The 14,482-nt window shown below is 33.5% G+C and overlaps 2 protein-coding genes across 5 annotated transcripts; one reads left to right on the top strand and one right to left on the bottom strand.

Moving 5' to 3' along the window:
* Positions 1-2,577: 2,577 nt before the first annotated feature.
* Positions 2,578-7,126, bottom strand: LOC123909148 (serine/threonine-protein kinase STY13-like). 4 transcript variants are annotated; one of them, XM_045959928.1, is made up of 7 exons: positions 6,919-7,126; positions 5,669-6,026; positions 4,393-4,514; positions 4,059-4,267; positions 3,795-3,969; positions 3,199-3,333; positions 2,578-3,073 (listed from the first exon to the last, which is right to left on the bottom strand). In XM_045959928.1, exons 2-7 carry the CDS (start codon positions 5,994-5,996, stop codon positions 2,867-2,869), a joined length of 1,176 nt encoding a protein of 391 aa, XP_045815884.1. In that variant the 5' UTR covers positions 5,997-6,026; positions 6,919-7,126; the 3' UTR covers positions 2,578-2,866. The 4 variants fall into 4 exon arrangements, with proteins under 4 accessions (XP_045815884.1, XP_045815881.1, XP_045815882.1 ...); XM_045959925.1 differs by lacking the exon at positions 6,919-7,126 and adding an exon at positions 6,527-6,810; XM_045959926.1 differs by lacking the exon at positions 6,919-7,126 and adding an exon at positions 6,189-6,320.
* Positions 7,127-10,856: 3,730 nt separating this feature from the next.
* LOC123909150 lies at positions 10,857-12,835 on the top strand. Its single transcript, XM_045959929.1, has 4 exons — positions 10,857-11,107; positions 11,262-11,380; positions 11,813-12,097; positions 12,446-12,835. Exons 1-4 carry the CDS (start codon positions 11,090-11,092, stop codon positions 12,498-12,500), a joined length of 477 nt encoding a protein of 158 aa, XP_045815885.1. The 5' UTR covers positions 10,857-11,089; the 3' UTR covers positions 12,501-12,835.
* The last annotated feature ends 1,647 nt before the right edge of the window (positions 12,836-14,482 follow it).

Genomic DNA, 14,482 nt, shown 5'->3' with positions numbered 1-14,482 from the left:
TCATGCACAATTTAAGTCACTAGTTCATGTTAGAATTAGCCTTGAAATTATAACTATGATGATTTATAAAATTTTGAACTGCTTTTCAAATTGTCTAGCGTTAGTAAAAAATACTATATCTGCCAAATAGTTTTATTAGAGGTGTTGATGTGTCACATTAAATGACACTGTATGTAGTTTATCCAAATTCAAATTGATGAGATGTCACATGGAATGTTAAATGTAAGTGTATAGTTAGTTTATCCATAGTTTATAACTTGTATGAAACTTGCATGTAAGATTTTGTGTCATGTGACATCAATGTGAACAAGTCATTGTCACTTAACATGACACATCACTACGAGAGCTACTTAACAGATAAGACATCTTGAATAACATTAAATGTAAAGTTAATATTTTGTATATCTTAGATCCCAAATTACCTGCCATTAAAAAAAAAAAAATCCAAATTACCCGACACTTAGTATTAGTCCTTCATTCCATATTTTTTACTTCTTCTTTTCTTCCATTTATTATCTTCTTTATCACTCAAGGAATTGCGTTTTTGTTATTTTTTCACCACAGTATCCGGTCCACCGGACCGTCTAAGCTGGTTCTAAATTAGTTCTGACATTAATTGATTTCAGCCTCTCCGATCGCAATTGCGGGGGTGAAAGGTTCATCCTTTCACACAATCACATTAGCTTTGTCTTGAAAGAACTTCTCTGAATGTTCATAATGATTTTTATCATCATCAATGCAGATTATCTGGCCATAATTGTTCAAAAGAAGTTTCCATGTATTTGTATCAAAATCCATCTCATGCTTTCCAGTTTCCACACATACCAATATATGGCATCACATCAATTTAGACTTTGAACCAAGTTTATACGTTGCTGCAACTACTTTATTTGGCAACAAGTCAATTTTTATTTATTTTTGACACAGCAACAAGTCAAAATATAAAGTAGTAGTACATAAAAATACGCAACAAATTTGAGGACCACAAATTTTACCTCTAAATTATACTAAAAGTATGTATTATGTTTTTCAATTTTCATCATTTTATACTATATGGTTGACTAACTTGTGTGCATGTGTGTGTACGTCTTTATATTATACCTTGAGGTGAATTTCTAACCCTTAGGGTCTGTTTGGTTCAACATGGGGGGAGGGGAGAGGAGGTATTTTAATGAAGGGGATGGGAGGTGAGGGGAGGGGAGGTGAAATTTGTACATACACATATGTTTGGTTCAAAAGAAGAAAAGGGAGGGGAGATGAGAGATTTTAATTAGATATATGTTTGGTTCAAGAGGGGGAGGGGAGAGATTTTAAAACTAATTTACTTTTTTATCCTTATAATTTTCATGTAGTCTGACAATTTTATAGCTACTTGGTGCGAATTAACCTATATATCTACAATATTTTCTCAATTTTTATAATTGATCTAACCAAAAAATGATATTTATAAGTTTAAATTACCTATAAATATATTTAAAAGAATTTTTTGATAATTATTAACAAAAAAACCTTGTACCGATATTGTACAAAAAAAGTAATATTTATTTATAAGTATAAAGATCTTGTACTAATATTAATATTGTAAAAAAAAAAACTCTTGTATATTATAAGTTATAACGTAACAAACTTAATGATATTTTAAAAAATATAATAGTGCATATAAATACTAACTAATATGATGCAGGTAAAAAGTAAGTAACAACGTTGATTTTCTATAAAAAAAAAATAACAACGTTGATTCAAAAAATTATATGAACTTCACAAGATAACAATATAATACAAAAAAAATTAGCACTACAGTTTATGAATATAAAAAGACATGCGTAACAATAAAAAAAAGTTTGAAAAAAAAAATAGAACTAAAAAATGGATAATCTTGGCATTTTAAAATAATTATGAGGACAATTATGTCAAAATAATTAAAATGGTAATGATATCTTTCTCCTTCCCTCCCCTCCCCTCCCCTCCAAATCCCCCCAATTTGGGGGGAAGCAAAAATTGAGATTTGGAGGTATTTTGCTCACCTCCTCTCACCTCCCCTCCCCTCCTAAAAATTGAACCAAACACAATTAATTTAAAATATCCCCTCACCTTCCCTCCCCTCCCCTCCAAAACCCCCGAACCAAACAGACCCTTAGGGTACTTACAAGAAAAAAAATCATATATTCATTACAAATATACTTAAATACAATACCATAAATAAATGCATCAATCAATAATTTAAAATACAATCAATTATAATACGAAAAACAACAAATCAAATAAAAATTTGAGATGAAATCACACAATGGTGAAAAATGTGATTCAAAAACACTAGTGAATAAAAAACTAACATGATAAAATCATACAATGGTGAACAAAATCAATAAGAAAAGGAACAAAATGTGAAAATTGAGAACAAAAAAAAATCAAACAGTTAACAATTTCCTGCAAGTTTGCCCTACTTTAGGGCGTGTCCAGCCGAATCAACTCAGTTTACTCTCAATACAAATGGAATCGTACGAGTTTCCTAATGAGCTGACTCAAAATTAATAGTGGAATCATACGATTCCAAAATACGAGTTTAAAAACCTTGAATTTAGCTCCTCAAAGAAAGAAATTATAATCCCTTTTCATGCATAAATAAAACCAGTTTTCAGTACTAAACACAATATCTAAGAAGCAATAAATTCAGCCTTTGTCAAGAAAGGGAAAAAGAAAAGAAAAAACAATGTCAATCATAAAAACAATTCTCTTCCTTTCTGTTTACAATCATTCTCTCCACCAAGAAGGAAAGAATGTTAACTGTTAAGCTGTAAAAAAACCGGCGAAACCATAAAATACCGATTGCGCCAGTTTTCTGTGCTTCACCTATTGAATTGGAAAATTAAGGACCGCGAGCCGGTGAAAAACAAAAGCAACCTGAACTCTGATCTTCAGGTATCATGCCGCCACCTTTGCTTGTATCCAGTGCTTCTAGCATTTTCACCACATCGCTCATTTCTGGACGTTTGTTCGGATTCGCATCCCAGCATTTCCGCATGATGCTCGCCAATGCACTTGGACAACACCTTGGAATATCCGGGCGTAAATTCTGTGCAACAACAGAAACAGTATGAAATCCACATGTCATAATGCAACATTAAAATAGACAAACGTGTTACGGACTTATGGTTGAACTTGAGTGTTCCACAAAAGATTTGTAAACCGTTAACGTACCTGACGGACGACAGCAGAAGACACGTCAGCAAAGCTTAGATCTGCATAGGGCATATCACAGCAATAAACTTCCCACAAGCAAATGCCAAAGCTATAGACATCACATGTCCTGTTGTAAGGTTTTCCATCCAAAACCTACACATTGTGTAATGCATAGATTAGTATTTCAACCTAACAACTTCAAGTGCCTGTCTAACAAATCATGCGAGTAATTTGTGACTTAGATATATATACTCATACTTAAAAATTGAAATCACAATTTTTTTTTTACAATACTTAACGTCTATTTGGATTGGCCTATTTGAATTTATCTATTGGCATAAGCACTTGTGAAACTATTTAGGAGAGGTTATGGAAACAGCTTATCTGTCGACAAGCTAAGAATAGCTCATTTCCATTAACACTACAGGATAGCTTATATCAAAACAGTTTGATTTTATTTCATCTTTTGTAATAGAAATAGCTTATACAATAGCACTTATATAATAAGGGATTGTGCTAGAAGAGCTTAATTACGTAGTTTATCCAAAGAGGCAATTGCATTGAAACAGCAAGTGACATATATGATATAATATTTATGAAAGCGGCATCAATACCTCCGGAGCCATATATCCAAGAGTTCCAGTTTCACCGGTCATGTCACTTGGATTCAAAGCTTCAACACGAGCAACTCCAAAATCAGCTATCTTTAGATTCCGGCTACCATCTAGCAACATATTCTCCGTCTTAACATCACGGTGAACAATCTTCTTCGAATGTAGATAGCTAAGACTGCATATTAAGGAAGACAAATTAACATTCTAAATATCAATTTATGATTTGCAGTTTATAATTGTAGTAATAGGAAAAAAGGGACATACCCTCTGGCGAGGTCCAAAGCAAGCTGAACCACAACCCTATAAGCAAGTTTCTTCCGCCTATTTCTGATTAAGTATTGTTTTAGTGTTCCACCAGTAAGAAACTCGACAATAACGCAACAGGCCCTAGAAGGAAGTGTTTCTTGATCGTCGGTTGAAGAGTTTTTCGAAGGAATCTTAAGATTCGAAGTTCCCATTGAAGCTCCAACAAACTGTGTTACAGAAATAAATACAAAACGATCATTAATCCGAAAATTTATTCCAATTCATCAATAAAAATTTGTATCGAGCAGCAGACATTAATTTCAATAAATGAGACTTAAAAGAGAGTCATTACTTTGGTGACATTTGGATGGTCGAGTTTGTGCCAGACAGCAACCTCCTGCTTAAAAGATGCGCGTAACGCAGCAGTTTCCGCAGCAGTGGCAACACCATCCTCACCCCAATCCAACACCTTGACTGTAATAATTCAAGATAATAACAATATAAATGTAAGAGAAAATATATCTTCATTCTGCACTGCTCATACTAACCCAAAAGGATATCAGAGTTAACATCCTGCTTCTCATTTTTCTTTTCCTCGAAAATTTGTTTTGAGTTTTCATAAACATATGGTTTGACATAGAGTGAGAATCAGGAGTAGCATTTTTGTTCGATATAATCTAAATAAGTTCATATACTTTTATAAAATAATAAGCTCAAGTTTCATTAGCTAGTAGGATATTTACAAGCCGCTCTAGAATGTGGCATCTCGCCATTTAGGGTTCATTTGCCTTAGAATTGTTTTTAACAAAACTGAGGTTAAAGAAATTGAATTGAAGTGATCCTGTTTAAATGATAAAATAGAATCAAATCGACGCAAAAGAAAAAAATTGACGCTTTCGATTGTGTTTGGAACCGCGGTATGATAGTTTTTCCTATACCGCAGCACCATGAAAAAAAACTTTTTTTAAGTACATGCTCTATCCACCTGAAATCGATATTTTCACCAGTCTTTATCAAAACAGCTAAAATTATGTGTTTTAGGAAAACCCTTTTGCAGCCTTAAAATCAACTTTGATTGAAGAAAATGTGGTTTTGTGTAAATGCAGACGTGTCATTCGACCATTAGATGACGACAATAAAAAAATTGTCGAAACAATTAAAACTCAAATCATAAGAAAGCGGTGCCGCAAATCATAAGAAAGCAGCACCGCAATTCATAACATCTCAAACACGGGAAAACATTTAAATAATATTATAACAGATCCAATATATTGGGGCAAGAATAATGCTCCAGACTCGGACATTGATTCCCTGCTGTCGGGGGAATCTTGCGTTTACGCAGCCATTGCATGAAAATCGGACAGCTCATAATTAAATTCTAATTAATATGCTTTTAAAACATAACTTGAAATACAAGCTATACGATTTTCATCCAATAGGCGAGATGTTTGACTACGTCAATTCATGACCGCGGGAAACCTATTTCCCGCCAGACTCAAAAGTTCAGCAAACCAAACGATTATCGTATTAAGAACACATAACATTTCACTATTGAAAAACATTGAATCATATCTTCAATTTCTAACCAAACAAATAATAAAATTCATATACATAGTGCAAGGAAATACCTGCAACATCTTGAGTATCATAGGTTCCTCTATAGACAGTACCATAAGCACCATGAGCAACAATATACCTTAAATCCAATTTGGCCAAATCAATCTCCCACTCTTCTCTAGGCCTTTTTGACTCATTGAAAGTGGCACTTCTTGACCAAACCTTACTTAAGTGCTTTTCCAATTGAGCATCCAAACTCTTGAGATCAATCTTATCAGCTCGGAAAATCATATCTTTGCTGCTTTGGTTTCCTGCACCCTTCATCTTTGAATTCATCACACCTCCTTCTCCTTCCATTTCCCTCTTTGGTGTGCTAATACCTTCACCTTCAAAATCCATCTTCACCAAATCACAGCTTCAAAATTAGACCTTTTTTCACGCAACAAAAAAAAATCAGCACCAAAGTTATTATTATATATAAAAAAAAATAGATTGAAAAATATTTAAATATAAAAAATGACAAAAAATAACAAGGGCACCCTAAAAGTATGTTCCTTGATATATCCTTCATAGAAAATTGACTTCACTCACATGATTCAAACACAGAATTTTGTGCTCACCAACCATTTTTTTTTCCATTGACTATGAAAAATTCTTAGCAGAATAATAATAAAAAATAAAAGTAAAACAAAGCAAACCCAATTAAAATTATTCGACAAGCAATACAAATGAGCCAGAAAAATCGAATTTTTTTAATGATGAAAAAGAAAAAGTATCTGGCAAAAAAAGCACAAACCTTGAAAAGTTCTATCAACTATGAAACTGTCAACATACAGAATCATCAAAGAAAATGATGAAAATAAAAACTATACAAATTAATCAGATTAAGAATTACGCTACACTACATCATAATAGATTAAAAATTTGACCTTTTTTATGGGTCGGTGCGTGAAAAGTGGGATTTGGATACCTTTTTAGTTTTTTTTTTTTTTTTTTTTTTTTTAGGAATCAAAAGTTTTGATTTTTGATATAAAAGAGAAAATGGGGATTGAAGAAGGTATCATCATAATGATGATGATGAATAAAGTTTGAGATTTTAACAACACATTTTGATCATATTATGATATATGATGAAACTGGAATTGGTAAAGAAACGATTTTGAAGGTGTAAATTACACACAAACAAAACTAAAACAAAACAAAACAAAACCCAAATATGAAAAAACAGCGATAAGGATCACAGAAACAAATGGGTGTTTTCCCTAAAATGTTGCGGAAAACAGAGAAACAGAGAGAGAAAAACAGAGAGAGAGAGAGAGACCGTTTCAAAATAGCAGAAAACAATGGCAGCTTGAGAGAAGCCCTACAACAAACAAACCAGACAATACCTTGTTTCAATTTTGTGATTATAATAGTTTTAGTCAAAACAAAGTTTTGATTATTTTATGAAAATAATAAATATTTTATGTATGTATGTATGTATAGAAATAAAATATATGATATGGTTTTTATTTTTTTTGAGGAAATATATGATTGAATGAGATCTTGGTTATTAAATTGTATCTATTTGTCCGTTGACGACAAGTCTTTTCTGGTTTGTTTAGGACAAGTGGTTTGTTGTATATGAGACATGTGTACTAAACAAGGACAAATCTAGGACACATTGTTTTGCTTACAATGTTGTTTTTTGTCTGTCATGTAGAATTTCTGTCGTTTTACTAAGTACTAGTACGAAGACTAAGTTAATTAGAATTACAATATGTATACGTATCTATCTAAACAAAGAAAGTATTCCACATTTGTTTTTTCTTTTTTGACAAATATTCCACATTTGTTAAAACCATAGTATCACATGAATCATATTCAATCAATTGCCGGCAATATTAGAAGGGAAACTTTTAAATATTTTTGTTCATATAAAAACACAGTTTATGATTGATTCTATTGGATTTTGTTTTGTTTTTGGATGGTGAATAAAGTCACACTAAGCTTATATGAGCTAGCTTATTATCTTAGGTCGGAACAAGTTGATAGGAGCTCACGGGATGACATGAGACAAAAGGGGGAAAGAGGATGGAGTTTCTCTTGCTTTTGACATATTAGGTTTTCTCGGTTGGAGTTAATGGTTGAATGATAAATGTAGACAGCTATCTCTATCGATATTTAAATCTTTGTTCTTTGGGTTGTAAGAGTTTGTTAACTTGTTTTGTTGAATTTAACTCTCTTTTAAATGTATTGATATAAAGAATAGATTGTCTGGGTGGAAGAGTCGCTTTTTGTCTTTTGGTGGTCGTCTGGTTCTGTTAAAGTCTGTCTTGACCTCTTTACCTGTCTACGCCCTTTCTTTCTTCAAAGCTCCCTCAGGTATTATTTCCTCTATTGAATCTCTTTTCATTAAATTTTTTTGGGGGGGTTGTGAGGATTCTAGGAAAATTTCTTGGGTTAGTTGGAAATCTGTTTGTTTGCGTAAGGAGTATGGAGGTTTGGGGGTTAGACAGTTGCGTGAGTTCAACATAGCGTTGTTGGGGAAGTGGTGTTGGAGGATGCTGGTGGATAGAGAGGGGTTGTGGTTTAGAGTGTTGGTAGCTAGGTATGGGCTTGAGGGAGGTAGTCTTCGGGCAGGAGGTCAGAAAGGGTCGGTGTGGTGGAGGGAGATAGAGCGTATTAGGGAGGGTGTTGGCGAGCCAGGAGGCAGTTGGTTTAGGGAGCATGTCTCGAGGAGGGTGGGGGATGGGTCAGATACTCTTTTTTGGACCGATCCGTGGTTGGATGGGATTTCGTTGAGGGAGCGGTTTGGGCGCCTTTTTGAGTTGGCTGTAACCAAATCTCGTTCGGTCGCAGATATGTTTGCTTTAGGTTGGGGGGCAGATGGGGGGGCGTGGGAGTGGCGGAGGCGATTGTGGGTGTGGGAGGAGGAGATGTTGGGGGAGTGTCAGTCTTTACTTCTTGACATTTCTTTGCAGGATCAGGCTATTGACAGGTGGCAGTGGAGTCTTGACCCTGATACAGGTTATACGGTTGGGGGAGTTTATCAGCTTCTGACGTCTCAGGATTCAGTTACTTTGGACGATGCGGATAACCTTATTTGGCATCCTCAGGTTCCTTTGAAGGTTTCCATCTTTGCTTGGCGTTTATTGCGGGATAGGTTGCCTACGAGAGCAAATCTGGTTACTCGCGGTGTTTTGTCTACTACGGGTGCCACTTGTGTTTTTGGATGTGGAGTGACTGAGTCGGCTCATCATTTATTTCTCTCATGTGGTATTTCTGGACCGCTTTGGGATTTAGTTCGCGACTGGATTGGGATTTCTTTGGTGGATTCCACCTCTCTGCGTGATCATTTTGTCCAGTTTACGACATTATCAGGTGGATCTCGTGCGAGACGGTCCTTTTTACAGCTTGTGTGGCTTGCTTGTGTTTGGGTGATCTGGACAGAGAGAAATCATCGGTTGTTCAAAGGCTCAACGGGCACACCTCATATTTTATTGGACAAGATCAAGCTTTTCTCTTTCAGGTGGTTGAAGACGACGAACATCACGTTAGCTTTAAACTACCATAGCTGGTGGTCTAGTCCATTGTTGTGTTTGAGCCTTGTATGATTTTACTTTGATTGTATCTCTCTAACTCTCTTGTATTTTTATAGTCTACCTTGGTACGTCTTGTGCTGGGGAGGCTGTTAGTGTTAATATATATCATTTTGGCTTCTTCAAAAAAAAAAAAAATTTAAAAGACTTGTCGAGATATCCAGATATAAATTGTACACGTAAACTAATACCGTTTGAAATATAACTAATACATGTAAAGAGTAATTCACACATGTCCCTTCAACATCAGCTAATCAGCACAAGTGGTGATGAACCATATTATTAACCGTGGGCGATGTAAGCTGAGAGCCAAGGTATGTTTTTCCAAGAGAAAATTAACATTAGATCTTGGAGAACCACCTTCTTGACGCTAAGAAAAGCTAAGACAAACAGCTAATTTCCACGTAAACAAATTTTACGATTTTATCCGAAAGAAAGATAAAAGAATTGCGAGTAATTCTCTTATGAATCATACGGGCTCCCAAGTGAATCCTAAGATCATGAGTTTGGCCAAACTCAATTTCTAAGGCCATGACTTGGAATCATATCACTACTTTTCAATGTTTTAAAAATCATACCAGACCAACCGGTTAAGTAGCGAACAATATAAAAATGAGAAATTAGGGAAAAATATTGTCCACATAGTACTTAACTAGCTAATACTTCGTATATATGAAAAAACATTGCAGTAATGTCTTGCATCGTATCAACTCGAGAATCTTGAGGAATATCAATATCTGAAAAAACAAATAACTTAAGAATACGAAATTGTACTACTCTCTCCGTCCCATTTTATAAGACCTACTTTGACTAAATGCATTATTTATATGTCTTGTTTTGACCATATTTTTTTAAAAGTATATACATGTAAATATTATGATATAAGATCTTGCTTGATTTGTTTCGATGAAAATTTTTAAAATATCAAATTTTTATAATTTTTACTAATAGACGGTTAAAGATATCCATAATCAAAATTATGTATTGGCATACGTATAATGGTCAGTGGATTCTTATATTTTGAGACAAAGGGAATAGTAAAAACAGGTTTCATGCACGTTGACATGTAAAATCCTGAAAATTTCATTTATAGGGTGTGTTAGCTAGTTAAGTAGATAACAAATATGTATATGGATGTTAGCTAGTTAAGTAGTGGACAGTTTATTTTTTTTTCAAATTTCTTATTTTTATAATGTTCACTATTTTTTTTTTTGAACCAATATAACGTTCGCTATTTAAATAACGGAAAAGTAAAAATAAAAATAAGCAGGGCACATGAGAAACACAAGGGTGCCAAAAGAAATTCAAGTATAAAAAAGCCAAAGGCCCAAAGCTAAAACAAAAAAGTGTCAAACTACTTGGCCCAACTATTCCTTAAAAAAAACGACTTAACCCAATTAACTCTATCGACCAAAAATAGCCAAATTATACTTTTTTTTTACTCAATTAAAATACTTAAAATAAAACTTTACCAAACAAATTGAAATTAACTCTAACTATTTCACAAAAAACTCTTCACTTTGTTATTATCTTTTTTTAATAATTTAAAATACCTTATTTTTCCAATGGTCACAAAAATTTCCAACCATCAACCCAAATTTGAAGGATCAAAAGTCAAACCACTTCGTTGACAATCCCTCTTATAATTGGCTTTGAGGGATTTGCTTTACCTAAGTGATTAATGGTTATGCCGATTCTGTAGCTTATTGTATTATCCATAACCACATTCATCAAAATAAGCTCACAAATGGAAATCAAAAGCATTGTTTTAGGAAGCTTTTTTCTATGGTCATAAACATTTCCTTTATTTATACTATCACACAATATTTTTCTAAGTCCTATATAAATGGATTATGATCTACAATAACATCATTTTTTATCTACCTTATTTGATTTTATCTACAACAAGAAATGGCTTTCACTGCAACGGTAAAACAATTTCATTTTCCAATTTCTTTTACACTCATTAATTCTTGTAGAAAACAAAACATGTTATTTTCTCTTTTTTACAAGACATGATAGAAAAATGAATACCTGTATAATTTTTTTCATTTTTTAATATCCAATTTTTGTAAACATGCAGAGAAATTTGCGATTCATGGTGACTCAATTGGGAGCATCCGGAAGGAGATCATTTGCTACGGTCACTACTCCAAAAATGAAACATGCGTCCACAACCGTGGATGCTGCCCACAATTCTAGGTGCGCACATACATCAATAGTTAATTTTAAATTTTCTAAATAAAAAGTATATTTACAATTGAATTTAATTTTGATGCATTTTCAAAAAAATAATAACAACTTGTATATGCGACTTATATACATAACTCCAAAGACTTGGTCTAGTGGTAAAAAGACAGGTCTGAAATTCGAGGGGTCTCGGCTTTGAGTCTATCTAATGTCTTTGGAGGGATTTAAATGTAAATAACTTTGTAAGCATCCTTTGAACCCTAAGATATTTTCTGCTTTAGACTAGGGCACCATCTCCTCATCCTAATTTTTTTTTTAAAGTTATTTCGCATGATCGAATTATCTGATTCAAATCAATCCACTCATCATCGAGTTGGACTGATTTGAGTTTGTTGTAAAAAATACGGACTTTTGACCCAACTCGAACTAATGGTGATGGTATAGGGTGATGACACTGAAGGCAGAGTTAGCACCAGTGTACATTGTGTGTGGAATGGTTGGTGTGGCTGTTGTACTTGCATCACACTCTGCCTTTCAACAATTGGCACGTTCTCCAAGTGTTCATGTCAACAAGAAAAGAAGAGAATCATATCCTGAAGCTTATGATCCTGATCGTTCCATCAACTCTGCTGATAAATTCATCAATGGTTCCTTCTTAAGAAAAATGGCTCATATTCAAGATAGTAACCCTACTGTCAATGATCCTGTTCACCCTAATCCTTTCACCCGGTAATTATAATTAACTTCATTCTTTTGCTAATCATTATATTTTGTGTAACAGCCTGGGACCCTCTCTTAGGCGATCCCGACACTGCCACCTCACGATATTCTTTACTCAATTAGTAGTAAGAATGAATTGAACACGTACTTGAACTCCAGGTATGTGGTTCGATTCCCACGGAAAGCAAAAACTCTACCAGAGAGGATAGTAGAGAAGATCGTGAGGTGGCAGTGTCGGGATCGCCTAAAAGAGGGACCCGGACTGTTAAGGGCTGTTATGGTTTTTTGTGCGTAAAATAATCTATAAATTATTGAATATCGAATTTTTTTTATTGATGTGGATGTGTTTTGTTGCAGTCCTCGATCCGCTGAGACATTGAAGTCGGTGGGCGTCGAGTCCGGCAAGCGTTGATCTGCTGGTTCCTCCTTAAAAAAAAAAAAGTGGTGGCCAAAGATATAACTATGATGATTGCTTCCATCTTCAATATTTGGTATATGAAAATTGAAGATGTGAAGGTGTTTAATTTGTGTATATAATTTGTTTTTTTGGTTTGTGTTTTTTCTTTGTAACACTTGTAAGTTTTTGTAGTATTTGATTTGATGTTAGTCCTAATTCACTCTTCAGAAAGTATAGTACTGAATTAGAGTGGAAAAACTAATGATGCAGCTTCAGCATCTCTATGTATTGTACATAATAAATAATTTATGAAATAATGCCACCCCAAAGTTTGTAACTTTGATTAAAATTATTCTTATACTCTTTCATTGCATTTTAGATGGATTCATTCAATAACCAAAAATTTGGGTGTAGAGATTAATACACTCAATCTAAAGGGACATTATCAGCTTAGGACTTGAGAGGGAGACAGAGCATCTCTTTGTAAAATGTGAGTATGCAAGGAAAATTTTGTACAATATTTTCAAATGGTTAGGTGTTTCGATGGTATTATTGGAGAAACTTTTTATTTTGTTCGAGACTTGTAGCTTCTTTGCAAGACATAAAAAGGCTATTAGGGGGATGATGTTGATATGATACAACTTTGTGGGTCATTTAGAAATTTTGTAATGATTTGATCTTCTCGGATAAAAAACTAAAGTGCCGCAAAGATTGTTGACACAATCAAAAGCATCTCTTGACATTGATTTTTGAGTAAACATGTTGGGTTACTATGTCTTTTTTATGAATTGTATCTTGAGATAGGAATTTCAATTTTATTTTTTGTTTAGCCTATTTTTTTTGTTAGTGGGAACAATACCACTTGCACTTAATTTCATCTTATGAATACTACTTATATTGTTTTCCATATTAACATATTTCTTTGTCATTAAAAAAAAATCTTCACCAAACACAAATTAGTTGTGAGTAATTTTCTTCTATGATATTATGAATGAATATGCAATTTGATTGTTTAATTCAATTATTTGACCCCCCAATAGGATGATTGATTAGTACAAATAAAACGGTCAATTTTACACTGTCTATAAGTTTGGGCTTCAGCCCACACATCCAAATGCATAGGGAAATTGCTCTTCGTCCCCCCTTAATTGCTCAAAGCCCTTCCAAAGATTCCAAAATTATCGTTAAAACTTAAAAGTGTCTACCGGAAGTTAAAATCTGCTGACACCTTATCGGAAGATAAAACTTAGTAGGCTAAAATGTACATCTTCGATTTCTAATTTTAACACCTATTAGATTATATTTTTTGGTAGGCATGAATTTTAACACCTATCAGATTCTATCTTTCAGTATGCTTGAAATCACATTTTTTTGCTATTGTTGTATTTTTTTTTTTTTTGTTACAACTATTGTTGTAATGTTATTTGTGTTTTAATTTTAACTATTTGTTTATACCTTTGAAGTGTGATATATTATTATATATTTTTAGTTATGAATATGATCGATACTCCTGATGAATCTAAACCAAACATTATTAAATTAATGGTGCGTGAACTTTTGCACGATTAAGAGATAGCATGTTCGAGATAATTTAATTGATTAATTTCATTGCGAAGCTGTAACAATATATAGTATTTTTTTTTTCAGTCGCAAGTCTCTCATGTAATATATTTTACTTTATCTTAAAAAAAATGACTAAGTGGTAATCATACATGTCAAAATAAAGGAACAACTGGTGGTCATATAATATATACGCAGATTCCTCTAATAAATAATTAGCACACTATAGGCAAGGCAACAAGACTTTTAACTTAAACAGTCTTATAAAAATATACATAATCATCTTTCACAGTTTAACTCACTGTTTCATATCAATAATTAAACGCATACTACTACTTTAGGCTTGAATATGAAAACAGTGAGATTTGAACAAGACGACAAACCTAATCTAAGAACAAAATTAGCGTACCTACATACAGAACCTTCCTCCATAAACG

Source organism: Trifolium pratense, linkage group LG2, assembly GCF_020283565.1.
Source record: "Trifolium pratense cultivar HEN17-A07 linkage group LG2, ARS_RC_1.1, whole genome shotgun sequence".
Lineage (NCBI taxonomy): Eukaryota > Viridiplantae > Streptophyta > Magnoliopsida > Fabales > Fabaceae > Trifolium > Trifolium pratense.
Note: the sequence above shows the minus strand (reverse complement) of the source record. Positions and strands in the feature narration are given on the sequence as shown.